At 34.5% G+C, this 20,505-nt stretch overlaps 1 protein-coding gene across 4 annotated transcripts in view; it reads right to left on the bottom strand.

Moving 5' to 3' along the window:
• Positions 1-20,505, bottom strand: part of Bmp2k (BMP2 inducible kinase) — a 120,211-nt gene that overhangs the window by 63,780 nt on the left and 35,926 nt on the right. For all 4 annotated transcript variants that reach the window (XM_063247211.1, XM_063247212.1, XM_063247213.1 and 1 more), the window contains exons 2-6: positions 14,135-14,253; positions 11,004-11,109; positions 6,569-6,711; positions 2,472-2,593; positions 92-173 (exon numbers count right to left, since the gene is read on the bottom strand). In XM_063247211.1, the coding sequence (XP_063103281.1) occupies positions 92-173; positions 2,472-2,593; positions 6,569-6,711; positions 11,004-11,109; positions 14,135-14,253 (572 nt within the window). The remainder of the gene's footprint in view (positions 1-91; positions 174-2,471; positions 2,594-6,568; positions 6,712-11,003; positions 11,110-14,134; positions 14,254-20,505) is intronic.

Genomic DNA, 20,505 nt, shown 5'->3' on the forward strand with positions numbered 1-20,505 from the left:
GAAACGCCTTTTTGGAAAGCAGAGGAGAAACAAGTCACCTGAATGCAGACTTTTTATTTGTCTAGGTAGATATCTGCCTTTCAGGGCTTACCCAGATATCAGCTTTGGTGGTGATGGGTTTCCCTCCATAAAGGTTGATCATTTCAGGGGCTCTGTATGACAGAGTCGTATACCTGGTAATTAATGAATAAAATGGAGAGGAAATATTTAACAACAACAAAAAATTAAATAGTTTCTTTATAAAATAATACTAAAAAACGTTTAGCATTAGAAAATATAAAAACAACACTAATTTAAAAGATCACTGAAAACACATCAAGATTTAATCACTACAAATTATCTACAGGAATTTTTACTTAGAGAATATAAGAGCGCCAGGGATACAACTCAGTGGTAAAGCACCTGCCTGGCAAGCACAAGATCCTGAGTTTGATTCCTAGTACCAAAAAAAAAAAAAAAAAAAATTTAAGGGCTAGGGATATGGCCTTTTAAAAAGCCCTAAGTTTGATTTCAAGTACAACCGAAAATAAATAAATAAATAAATAGTAAAACAGCATCTTCAATGATACAAGGGCCAATTTTTTTATTAAAATCTTAAATAATGACAATGTATTGGAAATAATTTTTCTTGAATTTATACAAAATAATTCAATTTGACTATAGTCACCTTATCAAAATACTTAAATCTAGAAGTAAAATTATTATTTAATATTTAATCTAGAAGTAAAATTTCTACCTTCTCTACAACTCTATGCTTACAAAAGAGTTTGTTCTTATAAATGCCAATATACTTCCTTAGACACAGTAGTAAATCACCTGTATTTTATAATTGTTTTTTTAAAAATAATCTAGTTATCACAATTCTAACTACATATTACACTATATAAGTATGCCCTCTAATACCGAATGCTACCATAAACTACTCGGAATTAAAGGGACTATAAATAAAAGTTTACTGATACAAACCCTCAAATTCATTATGAACAGAATGTTTTAATGAAGTAGTCCTCCACCATATGGCCAAAATTATCAAAATATGGATGGACATGACAAAGATTCATTCACACATATTATTTTGTAAGAAGTATCTCTAAACTCATACTATCTTTTTCCAAATTACACACTGGGAAGAGAGGAAATGGTCTAAAACATCAGAATATAAACTGCTTAACAGCAAGATTTTTGTTCACTACTGTATCACAAGCACCAAGAACACTGTTAGCTCTAAATAAATGCTTGTTAATAAAAGGTTAGCTCCTCACCTGACCCCAAAGGACAAAAACTCCAAAATGAGTACCTATTCATCATAAAATTTCAATCATCAGCAAAATTCAACTTACTCTCACTATACTTCAAAAAACAACAGCAAGAAATAATATGCCTAACAAGATAGATACTTGCTGGAATTCCATAGCAGCCACTGAAAATCTCAATTTTTAATTATAGTGATACACACATATCCCAAAAAGCCAATTCAGTATCTTAATATTCTTGTGTTCTTTAGGACATTTATATACTTACTAAGGTATCTGATTTTATGGAGTCTTAACATAATCATGATAGACTAAGATTCCAGAGTACAAATATGTAATCTAGAAATATAGTATATTATACAAATGGGCAAAAATAATAATAGCACTACTTGAACTATTTATAAATACTGCAGTACAAATGATAACTTCTGGAGCAGTAATGGCAAACCTTTTACAGATTTCAATGATACAAACAGCTTGCAGTGGCACCCATGCCATAGGTTCGCAACCACTGTTCTAGATCATCTTAAGAATCTATGAGCAAGTAATTAAAGGCACGTTAGAAAAAGGAACTACTTAAAAATTTCTATACTAACACATCTTTTTGCCTTCTGTGTCATTTTATTAAGGTGATCTAAGACATTTTCATTTTCTAAAACTAGAACACAATGAAGTTTTAAAAAGATCCTCACAGATACTCTAGCAAGCACAGCAAGTACAGGATTAAGAAAACATAAAGCATACATGACATATTCCACCAGAAAGCTTCCCAACACACCACTACAAAGTAAAACTGAATTCATACAGTTTTAACATTTGGTCTTTCATATAGTTTTCAATCAATACAAGTCAGTCTTTAACTTTCAATAAAAAGTGCTTACATGAATTCAAGTATCTTAATTTTTTCTTAAACAGGACATATGGATTAGTTTTAGAGAAAGAAAAAAATTCACTGAACTCAATATCACTTAAAATTCTCTGTAAATGATTCAATTAATCACTACAGCTTATTTTATAGATGTCTTGACAAATCTTTTAAAAAGGTATATGGAAACTGCATTATAAAATATATTTCCTACTGTCTATTCAGACATAAATTAACTTTCCATCATGGCACAGAAACATAAATGGAGTATCTACAATCTGTACTGTATTAACATAGCTGATCACAGACTCAACCCAAATTCCTACAGAACAAGATGCAATAAGGATACTTACTTTTTAATTTCTTCTTCTACTATATTAACTCCATCTTTTTGAGGATTAAGAAATTTATTGGTGGCACTGCCAAAGTCACAAAGTACATAATTTCCACTGTCATTTAACAAAATATTTTCTACCTTAAGAAAAGAAAATTAGTAATTAGTATTTTCATGGTGAAAATTATCAACTATTTTATTTTACACTGGAGAATCTGTATACTACTATATATGTATTTATAAACACATGATATCTCAAATAAGAACAAATTGAAGCAAAAGCTATTTTACTATGTCTACTGATCTCTAAGATGAGACAGTTGCTTCTCCCACTGCAACAGAAAGTCCCCCAAGTCAGTATACTTCAATTTGTTAGTTGCCCAGGTAATAGTTATAGTTACAGTTCTTTTTGCTTTTGTTTCTTAGAAATATCTGGTCACTGTGATGCATAGCTGGTCACTATAACGCGTATTGTAAGAACCAATCCTCAACTGATAAGCCTCTGTACTTCCTGCTTGCTTATCTAAAACAGAACTAGACCCCTGCTTGCTTATCTCAAACAGAACTAGACCACCAGAGACCAGGGCCTAATATTTTGGGAATGATCCCAATCAGTGCCCATCGACATAAAATAAATCTGCCTCCAAATCCTGGGTATCGTTTTGGTATTTGTGCTTGCCACTGCATCTAGTACATTGGCCAGGAAGACCAACCAACCATGCAGACGTCTTTGGTCACAGGTCGTGGACCTTGCAGATGGAGCAATCACCTCTCCAGGTCCCAACAGAAGGCACACCCTCAAGATTTCTGGAGTCCTCTAAGAGATCTAAAGGAGGATTCCTGGCTCCCCATTCAAGCATCTCACACTGGACCCCCCCAAAGGGAATAGGACACAGTCAGCCTGCCTGCCTGCTTGCCTTGCTTACCTGCCTGAGCAGAAGGAGAGTCTCATTAATCAGGACCCAGGACCACACTAAGGGAAGGGGGCTGGAATGTTTACCCTCTCAGTACCGGCTGAATGAATGTGCGAGTGAGCAAAACACACAACATATGCAATAGGCTGTTCCATGTGGGCACCAGGAATGTGAAGCACTGGTCACATTGGTTGATTGCCCTTGCCTTTGGTTCCAAGGCAATCAACATAAGGCATAATGAAGGTCTTCCAGCCTCCTTAGCTAAGTCATGCCGAAGTATCCACAAGGGGAATGGCTAGATGGGTATCTGAATGGTGTCTCTCTCTCCCCGCCCACCAAGTGGCACCCACCCTTCTTCTGTTGTGCCATCATTCAAAAGTACACAACACACACATAGGAAGTCAGAGATGGGAACTAGTTAAAACCAATAGTCCTAACTCCAAGAAAAGGGCTTTTCTGAGATTACGAAGTTAAAAACGAAACCAAACAGCTCAAAGAGAAAAAGAAGTCCATTCTTCCTGGGAACTCCACCTTTACACTTTCACCAGCCACTGTAGTTGCTGCCAACACCTAAAGCTTCACCCCACTGCTCATGACTCATCTACCTCCAGTCAACTGAACCTGTGTCAGCTAGCCATTCTCTGCATTTGGCCACAGAGGCACCCCTCTAGAGCCTTCTGCTTCCTAGAATGTGAGTAAATACTCCAGTTAGCTACTTACTAGCATGTATAATCTTGGATAATCTGTCTAACCACTTTTGTAGTTCAGCAGCTTTCTTAACAAAAAAGTGGAGAAGACAGTATCTAGTCTGTGGAATGCTTATGAAAATTACATGAGTTAAAACTTGTGTGAAGCAGTATCTGGAGAATCCAATGAAAGATTTTCAAATTATCTTATTTTTATGAAATAGTTTGAATGAATAATTCATTTCTTTCTATTCTGTCAAAATACTCATATTGAAGATAATCTTCCCTATACATTAGTTTAAAATTTTCCTTCTGTATTTCATTTTAGTCAACTTTTTAAAAGATTCATACAAAATACAGATTAACACAAGAAATCTACTTAAGACAAATGCATAGTTACATAAATTTACACATGTAAAAAGAATGAAGCATATGAAATATGGACTATACATAACTATGCATTTTAATGCCTTTTCTGAATTTTAAATCAGAGATTTATCTGAAAATATCAACTCTATGCAAAAAGTTAATGAGCTATAACAGCACAAGAAAATCATAGAAGAAAATTATCAGAAGAAATATAAAGTTGCATAACCAAAAGGACTGAGATAAGCTACACTATTTACCCAAATTAAAGGACAGAAGTCTGAAGTCATGTATTTCAGTACTGCCATGACTTAGCTATTACCATAGGTTTCTCATTGAAGAATGCTTTCATGATTAACAAATTACATATTAAGAGGTAACTTCTCTCTTAAGAACATTTTATAATCTCCATTTATAAACTTTTGTATAATAAGTAAAATGTATTCTTTCACTCATTCATTTATTCAACAGTTAATGAGACTCTGCTATGTATCTGCTGCTATGTACTCTGCTATGTACTCTTCTAACTGCTTGGATACAGCTCCAAACAAGGAAATAAAATCCTTCCCTCATGGAATTTATATTCTAAAAGAGAAGGGTAGACAATAAACAACAAGCATAACATATAAACAAATTATAAAACATCTTTGTTAATTATCAAGTAAAGATAAAACGTAAGACATAGGAATGCTAGGCTTGAATAAATAATGTGAGTCTGGATAGTAAGTACACTATGAGTAGATGAATCTGAGCAGACTTGAATGAAGGCAGAGACTAACCATGGGAATAGTTAGCACAAGGCATTTTGGAAGTCAGGAGTGGTGGCACACTTCTGTAATATCAGCACTCAAAAGACTGAAGCAGGATGATTAGTATGAGTTTGAGGCCAGCCAGTGCTAGAAAATGGTTCAAGATCAGTGTGAACTACTTAGCAAGATCCTATCTTAAAAAAGCAAACCAAGCATTTTGGAGAGTGTTTGCTTTTTGTTTTTCGTTGTTTGTTTGCTTTCTTTTCTTTTTGCCATTTTTTTCCTCCCCTTGGAAATGCTAAGGAGTCAAACACAAGGCCTCAAACAGGTTAAACAAGCATGCTACCACTGAGCCAAACCTCCAATCCAAGAAGAGTGATTTTTTTTCACATCTTCATACTTGTGAACATCGAAAAAACTTTTTTTGAGGCAGGGTCTTAACTATATAGTCCAGGCTGGTATTGAACTTGCTTATGTAAGTCCAAGCTGGTCTCAAACTCACGAAGATCTTTCTGCCTCAGCCTCCCAAAGCTCTAGGATTTCAAGGGTGCACCACCATGCTCAGTGCAAAATTTGTGTTTTTAAATGATAGCTCTAACAATGATACCAGGAATATTCAATTTCTTTGGGGGATTTTCTCCATTGTAATATTTGGTACCAAATATAAAGGTTAAGAGCCCCATAAAAAGTAAGATGAAGTGACTATAGGATAGCCACTATCAAATTATAGTAAATCTCAGAAAACTACAGTAAACTATATATAAATGGGAAAAAAGACTAATTTATACTTTCTTCCAGTATCTCTGGAGAACACCAATTGCTTAATAGAAACCAAGAATAGGAATATTACTATACTGGAAAAGAATAATGTGGAAGGACATTCAACATGTTTCACTGATACTCTCATTTTTGTTCAAATGAAACCTTTTAAAGAAGCTTACTATGGGGGCTGAGGATACAGCTCAGCAGCATAAGCGCCTGACTGGCAAGTGCCAGGTTCTGAGTTCAATTCCCGGTATCACACACACACACACAAAAAGAAGCTTACTAGGCAAAACACAGATGCATAGTAAGGCCACCAAATTCACTTCTACATCACAGTAAAAATCCTAAAGGTCAAACACAATTTCAAATCTATAGTTGGAACTGAACATAACCTCAGGAAATACAGGAGAGATAGAAAAACCAATCTCAGCGCTAGTACTAGCACCTAGTTTAGGACCAAGGATGGATCTCTGTGACAGAGTACTTGCCTAGCATATATACAAAGACCTGGGTTCAATCTCTAGTACCAAAGCAGGGAAACCTACAAAAAGATTTTAATTCCAAAATCCTCAACAAGGTATTCTGTTCATTTTAATTAAAAGATCACTCTAGTGGTAAGTATTTTAAAGTTCTTACCTTCAGATCCCGGTGAATGATTGGGGTCTTACATTGATGCAACCTTGCAACAGCTTCACAGGTATCACAGAATATTTGTAGCACTTCTGGCTCTGTAAAACCTGTCTGCAGCTTCTTATTCATCTGATTCACTACCTGCCCAGCTAAACACAGAAGTATTTTTCAAGAGGATGTATTTTTAATAAATGCATTCTCCCAGGAAGAAAAAACATTTTTAAAAATGCTTTTAGAGTCTTAGGTAATGAAAAATTGGCTTTTTCATAGTTCTCATGTAAAAAGGCTTTGCAGTGATTCAAAATACATATTTTACATCAGGCTGGTCTTTGAATCCACTATTTAGTCCAGGAGCCAAGTTGCAGGAATCCTTCTGCCTCAGTCTCCACAGGGCTGGGATTACAGATGGGCACCACCACAGCCTGCTCAATACTGGTCACTTTTAAACATTTTAAAATATCTGAAATTTCATTTTTTCTTACAATTCATGGCACATTAGATGTGAAGCAACAGTTAGGTAAAACAGTGGTAAACAAAATGTTTCTATTTTCAAAATTTATAGATTAAAAGTAGGGACAATCATACAAACGTATAGTCATAATAATGTATAATAACAATAACTAGAGACCTAAGTATAGAAAATCTGGTGAAGAATGGAGAGGAAATGATGTCAGATCAGGCTTGACTTTGCAAGTACTATTTATGTTGCAACTGAAGGATAGATATTAATAATGCAAAACTCTGGAAGGATGCTGTGCTTGTGATTGTAGTATATACAAACACCTCTGGTTTAGGAAAAAGTTTAATGACTATGTATAACTTTTGAGCATCTCAATGGGTTTTTTTTTTTTTTTTTTCTTTTTTGGTGTTGTTATTTTTGTCTTGGTATTGGGGCTCAAACTCATGACTTAATGCTTGCCAGGCAGCCACTTGTGCTCCCTGGTCTAATTAAGTATAATTTTTAAAAAGCCAATACTGAAATGATCTAGGAAGCAGAGAAGATGAGGTGAGATGAAATGGACAAGGGAAACAGGAATTAGCCATGTTTTATATTTTATTTTGAGAAAAGAGTCAAAGGAAATTTCTGATCTGATTTTTTAAAAGATCTCCTTGATTAGGATGGGATAGAGAATCAAAGAGTGAAAGCGAAGAGAAGGGATAAAATACTAATGCTACCATCCAAGTAAAAAGTAACAGTCCAGAGCTGGTACATGGTTTTGCACACCTGAAATCCCAGCACTTGGGAGGCTAAGACAGGAAAATCACTGTGAGTTCAAGGCCACACTGAGCTACATAGTTCACGGCCAATTGAACTACAAGTTCTGTCTCAAAAATAAAATAAAATAAGCCAGAAGAATTCACTAGAATCACACATGTCACTGACCACACGATTATTAACTTGAAACTTTAACAAAATCAACTACTTGGCAAGACTCTGTCTCAAAAAGCAAAGATTTTCAATAAATAAAAAATGGGAAAAATGAGAATTCCTAGACAGAATGAAAACTCCTCTAACAAAAATCAGTTCAAAATGATCAAAAACTTAAATGTAAAATCTGAAACAATGAAAGCACTAAAACATAGGAAAATGCTTCAAGGTATTGGAATAGACGAGGATTTTTTTTTTTTTGGAAGAGATCTCAAATGTATAGGAAAAAAGATCAAACAGACAAATACTACCTCAAACTAAAAACATTTCTGAGCAATAATAGAATGAAGGGACATACAGAATGGGAGAAAATGCACGCAAACCATACATCTGAAAAGGAGATAATAATCAGAATACATAAAGAACTCCAAAAAGGTCGGTGATTTAGTTCAGCGGCATAAGCGCCTGCCTGACAATCATGAGGTCATGAGTTCAATCCCCAGTACTATTTAAAAATAAAAAACTCCAAAAAAAATACTAAACCACAGGCCAGGCATGGTGGGACATGCCTATAATCCCAGCACTCAGGAGGCTGAGGCAGGAGGATTACTCTGAGTTCTAGACTTGCCTGGGCTACAAAGTGAGTTTAAGGCCAACCTGAATTATACAGTGAGACCCTGTTTCAAAAAGAAAGGGAAAAAAATATATATATAAACAAATAAAACAAAAGAGTAACCTGATTTTAAAATGTGTATTAGATCTAAGTAGTATTTTTCAAAAGACAGGCAAATGAACAAGCATATGAAAGTATGTTCAACATGACCAAAATGAAAATCAAACCTATAATGAAATTATCACTGTACTTTCAGTAAGAAACACTACCAATAAAAAGCCAAAAAGTCCAATGTGGGTGAGGATGTGGTGAAAAGAGAAAACTTTCTCATTATGGATGGCAGTGTACCTTATTATGGTCATGATGGAAAACACTATGGAGGTTCCTCAAAAAAATAAAAACAGAGCTACCAGCCAGGCATGGTGGCACATACCGAAAATTCAGGTACGTGGGAGGCTGAAAGAGGATGATAACAAGCCTGAGCAACTTACAGAGACCTTGTCTCAAAATATGGACTTGGGTTGTGGCTCAGTGATACAGTGTACAAATGTCCTCTGTAACCACCAAATGAATGAACGGGCTAGTAGAGTTCAGCCCCTCTGGATTTAGTCCCCAATATCACAAAGAACAATAAAAATTCATGAAACTACCACATCATCAAGCAATTCCATTCCTCAGCATAGATTCAAAATAAATGAAATTCTTCCTGCTTCCTACCAATTTTCTGTTGTCTTCTAGTCTCTTACTTTTCTTGTCAATTCCAACTTTACTCTGTCCTACAGCTTTATAAACAGGGGGGTGGGGGTGGGGATGGGGGCGTGTCCAAGGCCAGGATTGTAAGTACATGCCTTAGGGACTATTCCTTATACAATAAAATATTAAGTTGTTTTTAATTCCTTAGTAAAAGGATGAAAAAACAAATAAATGAGATCAGTTATGTCAAAAAGACATTTGTGCATCTGTGTTTATTGCAGTGCTATTCACAATGGCTAAGTCTTGGAAAAAGCAACTAATCCATGGGTAAAAAACATGTAGTTTATGTACACAATGGAATACCACTCAGCCACACAGAACATGGAGGGAACTGCAGATCACTATGTTAAGTGAAATAAACTAGGTACAAGAAGAGTATCAAATTATCTCATTCATGTGAAATCTTGAAAAGCTGATCTCATGGAAGTTGGGAGTAGAGTGATGATTAATTAGAGGCTGAAAAGAATATGACAAAGGAGAGGTAAAATGATTAATGCACACTAAGCTGCACCTAGATAGCAGGAAGAAGTGGTGGCTACTTCACAGTAGGGTGACCACAGATGGCAACTCCTGTTTGTACTGTGTATTTCAAAAAGGTAGAAGGATTTTCACCATTAAGAAGTAATAAATGCCTGAGGAGACAGATATACGTAACATGGTTACACAACATGTATCAAACATCATATAGAAACTAATATGTGTAATTTTTATGTTTCCAGGTATCAGTTCTAAAAATTTAAGAAAGAAAGGTAAAAGAAGTCAGGGTCTATTCATGAGCATTAATCCAACTAGTAACATCATATATACTAAATGTTAGAAAAGTGAGAGTAAAAAACAAAAACTTCTTAAAGTATAATGCCTTACAATAAATGAGCTATAAAAACATTTCTTTTTCCACTCAGGAAATTACATTAATTCCTGAAACTGTAACTAATGATCGTAACTGTCTTACAAGAATCTTAACATAAACCAGAGCTCCCTAAAATCTAACTTAACAAATATAGCCTGATTTTTAAAATAAGTTTGTAGAAAAACTGATTTATTGCCCCCTTCTGCCACATTAAATTTTTAGTCAAGGATGATTCTTATAAAATATATAGGCATGCCATACAAGTAAAAAATTTTTTCAAATAATACTTTAGATCTAAATCAAATGTGGTTTTCTCTCTTCTAATATTTAAAAATGAATCTCAGAAGACTACATAATACGTTTACATAGATCAAAATGCAGCTTCTGAATTTGCAAAATTGAATATACTTACAATAACATGGTACACTGCCTGAACACTAATACTGACACATCAGACTCTTCGTGGTGAGATTACACAGTTGTACACAAGATGGGAACCTAGTTCAGTGGCAGAGCACTTGCATAGCATACACAAAGCTCTGTCTGACACCCAATACCACAAAAACAAAAACAAAAAAATAGTAATTATAGAGAAAGCAAGAAATGTAACAACTTATCTGCTTAGATTTCCTGTTTTCAACCTAATGGCAATTTGGTAATTTTCCACTTACATATTTGGATCATTATTACCCACTATGTCTAGGTTTTAAATAATTTTTAAACAACATGCCTAAACAGTAAATAACTAAACCTAATATCACAAAGACGTTTGTCCAAAATAAGACTAAGAGTTACCCAAGGAGAAACCAAGACAGCTAGTAACCTATTTAGAAAGTTTTTTAATACAAGTACTTACCTCGACAATATTCCATTAAAATAAGCACTTCCCATACATTATCACTAATTGAATTAACAGCACAGTCCAAATAACCCACGATGTTTTTGTGACCAGATAGCTCTTTCTGTAAAAAATAAATAAAAATTTTTAACTGAAAAATAAATATTTTAAGCCTATATCTTTTTCCTTTTTATTGGTACTGGGGAAAGGAAAAAGACAAAAAAAATTTAAATAAATAAATAAATATTTTAAACCTATATCACTAGCAATGGTTTGAAACAATGTATTTAATTAATTTCTGAAAGAACTTGGCATGAGTATGGAATTTGACATATTTCAATCAGTCAAAGGCTTCAATGATTTCAATGCAAAGTTTAACTGCATATTGTGTCACTTTCTCATTTCTTAACATTTTTCTGTCATTTCAAATCAAAAACATTTTAAAATTTATATTAAAAATGGGAAAACAGTTCACTTAAGTCTCCTAAAACAAATGTAGTTAGATGGTTCTCTTATACTCTAAAATACTACAGCTCTCATTTATGTTTATTTGTATCTTTTGGGGTTGTTTTTTATCTTGTTTTGATGTTGGTTTTTGAAGATGGGATATGTAGTTCAGGCTAGCTTTTAAACTCATGGCAATCCTTCTGTTTCCCAAGTGCTGGTTATGTGTACCTAAAAAAGAATTAAGCACTGATATTAATGAAGGAACAATTCTACTCTTACTGTTTTTCCTATAATACACTGCAAGTTATGTGTGGCTATTTCATGGATTTACGGATTCATGTACTTTTTACTTATAAATCAACTGGTGCTTAAAAAGACTGGTGAAAGAAAACCGTATGTAACACCAATAATATGAGTACAAGGAAATAAAGTGGCAAATCTGATACTCTATTCCTAGTACCAGGTAATCATTAGCAAATCTGACGCTAGTACAAGACAGGAGGTTACAAATAGCACTAGGCTGGGCTCAATGTACACATCTGTAACCACAGGTAACTCAGGATGCTGAAGCAAGAGGATCACAAGTTTGAGGGCAATGTAGGCAACTTAGAAACACCCTTTCTCAAAATAAAAAATCCCTGAGGTCCTGAGTTCAATTCATTAGCACAGCAAAGTAGACCAAGGAAGACAAAAAACCTAACCAGATCTACTTGGAAATTGAATAATATTTTTAATGAATTTACAACCACTATCATTAATAAACCTAAATATAACTGTTATGTAATTTGAGAGAAGGGAGTAATGATCACTGAATTTGTGAAGATTTTATAAATAAGTAATATAAAGGGAGATGAGTCATCAAAAATAGTTGGAAGAGTACCACGCTAAAAAGTTAATCTCCTTCTAAAGTATCTTATTCAAATGCATAGAATTTGGCCGCTACTACTACTGTATTTTACATGCCTTAAAATTACACAAATTCTATTGAAAAGAAGAATTATAGCACAATATAGAGTATCTGAGATCCAGTTAGAGAACTTAGATCTAAGCTTCTCACCATTGTGTTATGGGAAATCTTTTTCATCATTTTGGCAAATATATCACCTTTAAAAAGCCCAAAAGCTTAGTCACTTCAAACCTTGTTAATAACCGGGACAATAAAAGTGAGGTTCAGAAAAGTCAGACTGTTTAAATGTATTTATCTTCAAACAAAATGTATGTTGCTAAAGAAGCTAATATGAAGTAAAAACCTTCTGTTAGCAGTTGAATAAGTAGGTCTGAATTAACAGAAAGTACTGGTAAGTATGGAAAAAATACATTATTCACAAGAAAATAAATGCCCCAATTACTGTGAAAAAGTCTGGCAATTTCTCAGAAAGTTAAACATACCATATGATCTAGCAAATGTATTCCTAAATATATACCCAAAGAACTAAACTAGGTACTCAAACAAATGCAAATATACACATTCACAGTAGCATTCACATTGCTAAAACAAAAATAGTCCAAAGGTTCATAAAATTACTAACAAATTTGAATATCTACAATGCAGTATTATTCAGACATAAAAAGGACTAACACACACTATAATGTAGTTTAACGTCAAAAACATCATGCTACATGAACTCATGGGTCATATATTATACAACTCCATTTATGAGAAAAGGTCTTTAAACTAGATAGAGGTGGTAGTTATACAGCACTGTGAATATACTACTGAATTGTTCACATTAAAAGTCAGTTTTATATTACATGAATTATACCTCAATAAGACAAAAACTATGTGTGTGTGTATCACATGCATGATATGTAACAGCAAACGATCCATGATAGAAAATGAAGAATAGTAGTCATCTAGAGGAATAAGAACTACCAACACTAGGAAAGATGAAGTTTTTTATTTTGCAATTTATTTTTAACTGTTTCACTAACTCCGAATCACTAACGTGTTTAATTATCTATTAAGATATTTTACTTTTCCTAATATTTAAATTTTCCCTTTCTAAAAGACACCTCATCATAAACTGCAGAGTTTACAAGAAAAACAATCTTACAGCATGATTTTTAAAATGAAGAGTAAGATTGTTGTTTTTGAGTCTAAATGCATAAAATACACACAAGAATAGTAAACATCAAATTCAGGACAGTGGTTTCTTTTTGGATGAGGAAACATTACAGGGCAAAACTTGGGGATGAATATAGAAAAAGCTTCAACATTATCTGTAAGGTTTTATTTCTTAAACTGGATGATAGTTAAACTTGATATTTACTATGTAACTCTTTGTTTTACTATATTTACAATATTCAATAATTAAAATGAATTTAAGAAAAGAAAAAGGAACCTGGCAGGTGGTACATGCCCATAATCCCAGCCTTTTTGAAAGCTCAAGCACGAGAAACAACTTAGCAACTTAATGAGATCCTGTGTCAATAAAAAAGGCTGTGGTTATAGCACTATGCAAAGGTACTTTGGGATCAACCTCCAATACAACCACCAAAAAAAGGTGGCTTACCTGTTAAACCCGCAACAGGGAAGGGGGAAAGACAGGGAAACAAAACATGACTGTACTTCATCATAAGTATGGCTACAAGAAATGAAGTACATGTTTCCAGACAATTTTCCAATTTAACAAACTTCAAAGGTTTCCCAAATATGTATAAGTCAATACTCAATTTACCTAAAAATATTACTCTTCACTTACCATAATTGTAATTTCCCTTTTGCAGATGTTGAGGTCTGGCATGTTATTGACATACATTCGCTTCAATGCACATCGGATTCCACCATGAGTTCGCACTAGGAAAACTGTGGAGAATCCACCTAGAACAAGTACAAATTAACTTTTAAAAAAATCAAACTGTTATAGGCAGCTGAGTTAGAAATATTATAGGCAGTCAGACAGGGCTGAGCCCTCAAAGGAACCAGTACAGAAGTTCAGATACCTTGTGATCTCTGAGGAGACAAGCACCTCCTACTATGGGCCAGATCTCAAGACAAGAGGCAAAGCAACAACAACCCAAGGACTGATAGTCCAAATAGTTCTCTGTCACCCTGAGGCAGTTAGAAGTCAACATCCCAACCTCCTACAGGAAGAGTCACTGCTGTTAAGCATCCCTGCTTTCTCCATGACTTGCTTCCCCATCTGTCCCCATCTAATCAATTTTACTTAGCAATCAATCTTATTGGTTGGCCACAGTTCTGTCCCACCTTGCAAGTTCCCATTTTTGCCCACTTTGGAACCATCTAACCACATGATTTTACTCTATAGAAGTACCTAAAAAAGAGAGAGTCCCTGGCAATCAGCTCAAGATCCCTTCTAGACAGAAGCTTTCTTTCTCCCAGTAAATATACTCTGCTCTTAACTTCTATTGTTCCTAAAATTCATTCTTTCATTTTAGAGAACACGAACTTGTACTGGACACATAGTAGGTTGGGAGTTTCATTCCCCTATATCAAAACTATCGTCAAATCATGTAATATCATTTATGGAGCTTAATATCAGAGGAAAATAAACAGGACTGTACTCAGACAAAAGCACAGAAAGTAGCTAATCAACTGAAAGCCAAGCCTGGCTTCCTGTGTCAATCACAAAGTAGCACTTACAGGATAATATACTTCTCGAATGAGCATGCTTTCTTGTACAAACAAATATATTAAATTTTCACTTTTTTGCAGGAATTGCTTGTTATATAGTATATAGAAAATATCTTTACATTGCCTACCCTCCTGACTCTCCCTTTTGTGATGACAAAACACTTTTTAATATGACACATCACTAGCTCTGATGGCTGGATCTCTCCCTCAGATCTTGGAGATGAATCAACATTGTTTTGAGCCAATCTTAGGAATCTAATTTTCCTTTATCATTAACTAATTTACAACTGAGTACATAAACAGTTCTGGCTACCATGACATAAGGTGAAGTCTACTGGGATTGCTGGTAAAGATTTTCCACCCAGATAAAAGGAGGTAACAAGACCCTGTTCTTCCTTCCAGCTTCCAGATTTTATTGTGTAACAATTTAATGCTTAGACATACTGTAGCCAACCTCTGGATATGCTGAGCAACACAGAACACAGATAGCTGAGCTAATAAATAGGAAACTTTCCTCCAGAACTAATGAGATGCAGATGAGGTCATTATTTGGACATTCTGAGAAAGTACCTTAACTAAAGTATCACACCCAGATAGGTATTTAAAAGAACAATTATTTCTGCCACATCCAAAAAAAAAAAAAAAAAAAAAAAAAAAAGATTTCTACCTAAAGTTTTCAAAACTTATCTTGGCACAGACTATACTACAGGCTTTTTGTTGTTGTTGTTGTTCGCACTATGCACTTCAGGTTGACCTCGACTCACTATATATATATGCATGCGCTGGGATTATAGGCATGCACTACTATGCTCAGCTAATTTTTAAAATGGTGGAAAATGTATAGTCTTAATAAAGCAGCATCATGAGCATTCAGTCATCTGCACTCCAGTTCAATACAAAGCAAAACCACTAGGGATTCTAAAAAAAAAACAAAAAAAGAAAAATAGCTCCTAGGATTCTCCAGAATCACAATGTATTCATTTTAGATTTCCCATATCCTACAATTGCAGCAAGAAGAAAATGCAAATTCCTATGTCTATGGTATAGTATATCTATACTAGAACCCCCTAAAATCCTAGCTGTAACAGTAAACAAGACTATTACAAAATTCTTGCTTTAAAGAAGTGATCAACAGAAGAACTAGAACTGTTTGGGTCCTTTTCATTATCTACCATGGGGTAAGTGATTTTGAAGAACGAAGTACTGCCGGCTATATAGCAGTTTCCTCATATCTACATTCACTTCCCATGTTTTCAATTACTTTTGGTAAACTGTGGTCCCAACTCTCAAATAGAAAATTCCATACAATTCCTAATTTTTATATCGCACATCTTTCTAAGAAAAGTAATGAATCTCACACTGTTCCCTTCTGCCCAAGCACAGGATGTGAATCATTCATCCCTTTTTCCATTGCATATTTGCAGTGCTACTTAGTTAACCAGCCAACTTAGTTAGCAAATCAACTGCAGAGATACCTAATATTTGCGTAAAAGCAGATCTTATTTTATTACTTAATAATGGCTCCAAAGGAAAAGGGCATATACAAGGAAGTCCCATGGCATAAAACTGGAAAGACAGATGAATTCTGTGTCCCCGTTAGGACACAGAGAGAAAACACACATCACAGTGCGCACATACACATAGCTTAGTGCTGTCCTCAGTTTCAGGTACTCACTTAGGGTCTTAGAATATATTCCCGATATATAGTTTGGAGCTACTGCAAATGGAACACAAGAGTAATGCCTAGTAACTAGGCACACAGAATTATTTGGTGAATAAATAGACCAATGAAAGAAAACCTGCTATTTCTTTTTTCTGAGAACAAGAATGGGAAGGGAGGAGGACGGTCTGTGGAGTAAATCAGTAAATTAAATACTAACTCCCCTCATTACTAATTACGTGACCATAAGCAAGTAAATGTCTGAGGCATGATTTCCTCATATATTCAGCAAAGATAACAAGATCTCTACAGAGGACTATTTTAAAGAATAAACACAATTGTGTATCAGCTCATTTCATAAAGGGAAGCTATTGTCATTTTTACTAGTATTATTATGGTGCTATATTAAACTACCAACACTACTAATCTTAAAAGGTTGGGTTTAGAACAAATTCTAAAAACTATGAAAAATGGAAATAAACATGTAGTTTGATAAGTGAAATAATATAAACACAGTAATATTTAAGGCAATTATTTTTACTGCTTAAATATGCCCAATCATTGAATATCCACCTAGGCTGGGAATGTAAACTCAGCAGCACAGCGCTTGCCTGACAAGTATGAGGCCCTTAGTTCAATACCTGGTTAAAAAAAAAAAACAATAAACATAAAAACCAGCCTAAGAAATAGTCACCTAACTGGACACATCAAACCCAAAATCAACTTTATAAAATAATAGATCATTTCAAAGATTTGGGAATTCAAGGTTATTTTAACATAAAGTTTAAAATAATAGATTTTTTGTTTAACATACCTCACTTCTATGTTCTAAGTCTGTGTTTAAAAGAATAGCTTAGGATGGTGGGACTTAGGCAGCTTATTCTTCCACCTTCTTGGTAAGTATCCCCAGCATGGAGCAGGAGGAGAACCAGCCGCTCTGTGAACCTACAAGTGAGCGGGCTGAGATTCAAGCACCCTCTCCCCACTCCACCCCATATCTACTGGGGATAGATGTCTCAGCATGATTGAGAAACACATTAATCAGACAGGTAATAGTATACCTTGACTCTATGAGGAGAGAAGCTACTCTGAAACCTTAAAGACTCTGTACCTTTTATAATAAATTCCTAAGTGTAGCATCGTTCCAAGTTCTGTAAGTCATAGCACATTATCAGACTTATAAGAGTGTAAAAGAAAGCCCAGATTTGTAGTTAAGCTAGAGGTGGCTGAGACATGCCACTGGGGTGCCACAGGAGCAGTCGTATATGTCTGAGTCGCTAAATCTGTGGGATCTGTATCAGAACTGGATGGAATTTTGGGCATTCAATTAGTGTCAAAGAATCATTGTTGGAATATGTATCTCACATATCAAGAAATAATAGTTATGGGGTCACTTTATTTCTCACTGAAATATAAGCAATCAAAAAACAACTGAGATAAGTGCCTGCCTTGCAAGCAGGCAGTTGTGAGTTCGATGCCCGGTACTGATAAAAAGACCAAAAAAAAAAAAAAAAAAAAAACAACTGAGAATCTTTGCATCAATTTAAATCTAATGTCTTCAGATGTTAAAAAACAAATACATCAATGTACTGCATGATCTGATTAAATTCTAGTACAAAAGAAATAACTGTAACATGTTACTTGTTTGTAGTGAGTTATCTGAAAGATACGCCATTTTTTTCATTAACAACAGGTACTAAACACAACATTTTAAACATGTACATACTATCCTACATATCTATGGTATCTCTGTACCATCTAAGAAAATGAACAATTCTTCTAATGCATTCATTCAAAATTATACACACATTGCAAATACATATACTGGAAATATGATAAAATGTTATTCGATGTACCTAGATGATGAGCATATGGTTATTCACTGAAAAATTCCTTCAACTTTTCTGTATACTTTAATTTTTGATAATAAAGTTGGAAGCAAGGAACAAGAAAAATGGTATGTTTTTCCCCCAGGTGTTTCTTTTTTGGCTATCCAACAACTTTACCATCAAAACTAAGTATTATTATTTCATAAGAGAGACATAGCTGCTGGTTATCCACACTAAAGTTCCCCAAAGGCTTCATCTTAAGTCTCTTGCCACAAGGAATGTTTACAGTATCCTAGAGACCTACAGACAGCTCCAACAACCCAATACACTATTTAAATCTACTACACAAAAGTAAAACATGCTTATGAATAGTGGGGCTTTATGAATAGTGGGGCTTTTAATGGTGTTTATATCTATTAAGTTTGTTTCTATAACAAGTAGAAGAAAGATGGGAAGAAAAGGTAAAATTACACATGGTCTTTTTTTTTTCTGTACTGTATATATCATCAGTAAAACAGAAAATATCAAGCTGTCATTAACTTTTAGCTTCAACCACTGTTAAGGAAAACAATGTGATCTGAAAACTATCCAGGGAAGTTCTTCCTACCCAAAGACCATTGTTCCATGATATGTCAGAGCTCCACTGCTTTAGGTTAAATAAAGGAATCCAATAGTTATTAACTTAAATTCTTTTAAAAGTTACTCTATCAGTAAGTGTTACCTAATACAAGGCAAGAAAAGAATGAGTACATCTGACTGAGTGAAGGAATGGTAAAAAGACAATATGCTATATTATTTAATTCTTTTAATATCATGTAGCATTTATCTTTATTTACCTTGCTGTTCCCATTTTATAGAAAAGGAAAAACTATAAACACTGAGAAAGAAAGAAAACAGTCTAACACCACAAATCTGGTAAGAGGGAATCACTAAGTTTTTTCCCCTACAAATGTCATGTTCTAATGATTTCTATACCCTGCACTGATCCTTCTTAGCACTATGCCAGAATAAAAGTCCCAGAGTACTGTATAATTACAATTAGGATCTGAGAATAACTAAATTAAGAAGGAACAAAGGAAAAGTGGAGTAACCAAGAGCCTTTCCAAAACCATCTTCTTAATAGAATTTCTACAGGCAGCATTTCTTATGTATCAAAGAAGGCCTGCAGGCCAAAACTGTTTAATTTAGACTATGCAGTGCCTTTAAAAAGTATGGTAATAAAAAGTATTTAGCCTCTGATTCTTCATTCCCTTACTGCTTCCTAAATTTCTTATATACTATACAAATGTTGAAAACAATTTCATCATAGAAATCATCTTTAATTCTACGACAGACTATATACTTTCTTGGTTTCACCATAAAAAAAAAAACTACTTTAAATTTGCCAATTAATATAGGATTTTTATAATCTCTTTGGAGAACACTTGCCTCCCACAGTAAAAACTGAACTAACTCACAGAGCTCCATTAGCAGCACCACCACCACCACCCCAAGTTTAGGATTACTTTTATTTAAAAAAATAAAAGAAGCAGAACTTTAAGGATGGATGGTAACTGAATATGGTGGTAAAGTAGGAGAAGTCCAAGCAGAATACAGAGGATAAAATTTGCAAAGGAATGAGTAATTCACACTACCTGAGCACCCATTCTAAGACAACAAAATATCATTTAGTCACTCACTCATTCAACAAATAGGTATTACATGCTTACAATGTGCCAAGCACTTAATCTAGGTAAAAGGAGCAAAACTAACTAGAAGCAAATCAAAGAACTACCCCTATAAGCTTTTATAGCGTGACTGAAGACAAGTAAAAAGTATGCTACAGGGACTGGGGATTTAGCTCAGCAGCATAAGGGCCTGCCTGGGAAGCATGAGGCCGTGAGTTCGATCCCTGGTACCAAAAAAGATGCTACACAGAACACAGTAATAAGTTCTCAAAAGAAAAAAAAATTACAAGTGGACAGGTATGGTGTACTTGAAAACTACACT

Source organism: Cavia porcellus, unplaced genomic scaffold, assembly GCF_034190915.1.
Source record: "Cavia porcellus strain 051 isolate PalLab524CR breed Dunkin Hartley unplaced genomic scaffold, mCavPor4.1 scaffold_4, whole genome shotgun sequence".
Taxonomy (NCBI): domain Eukaryota; kingdom Metazoa; phylum Chordata; class Mammalia; order Rodentia; family Caviidae; genus Cavia; species Cavia porcellus.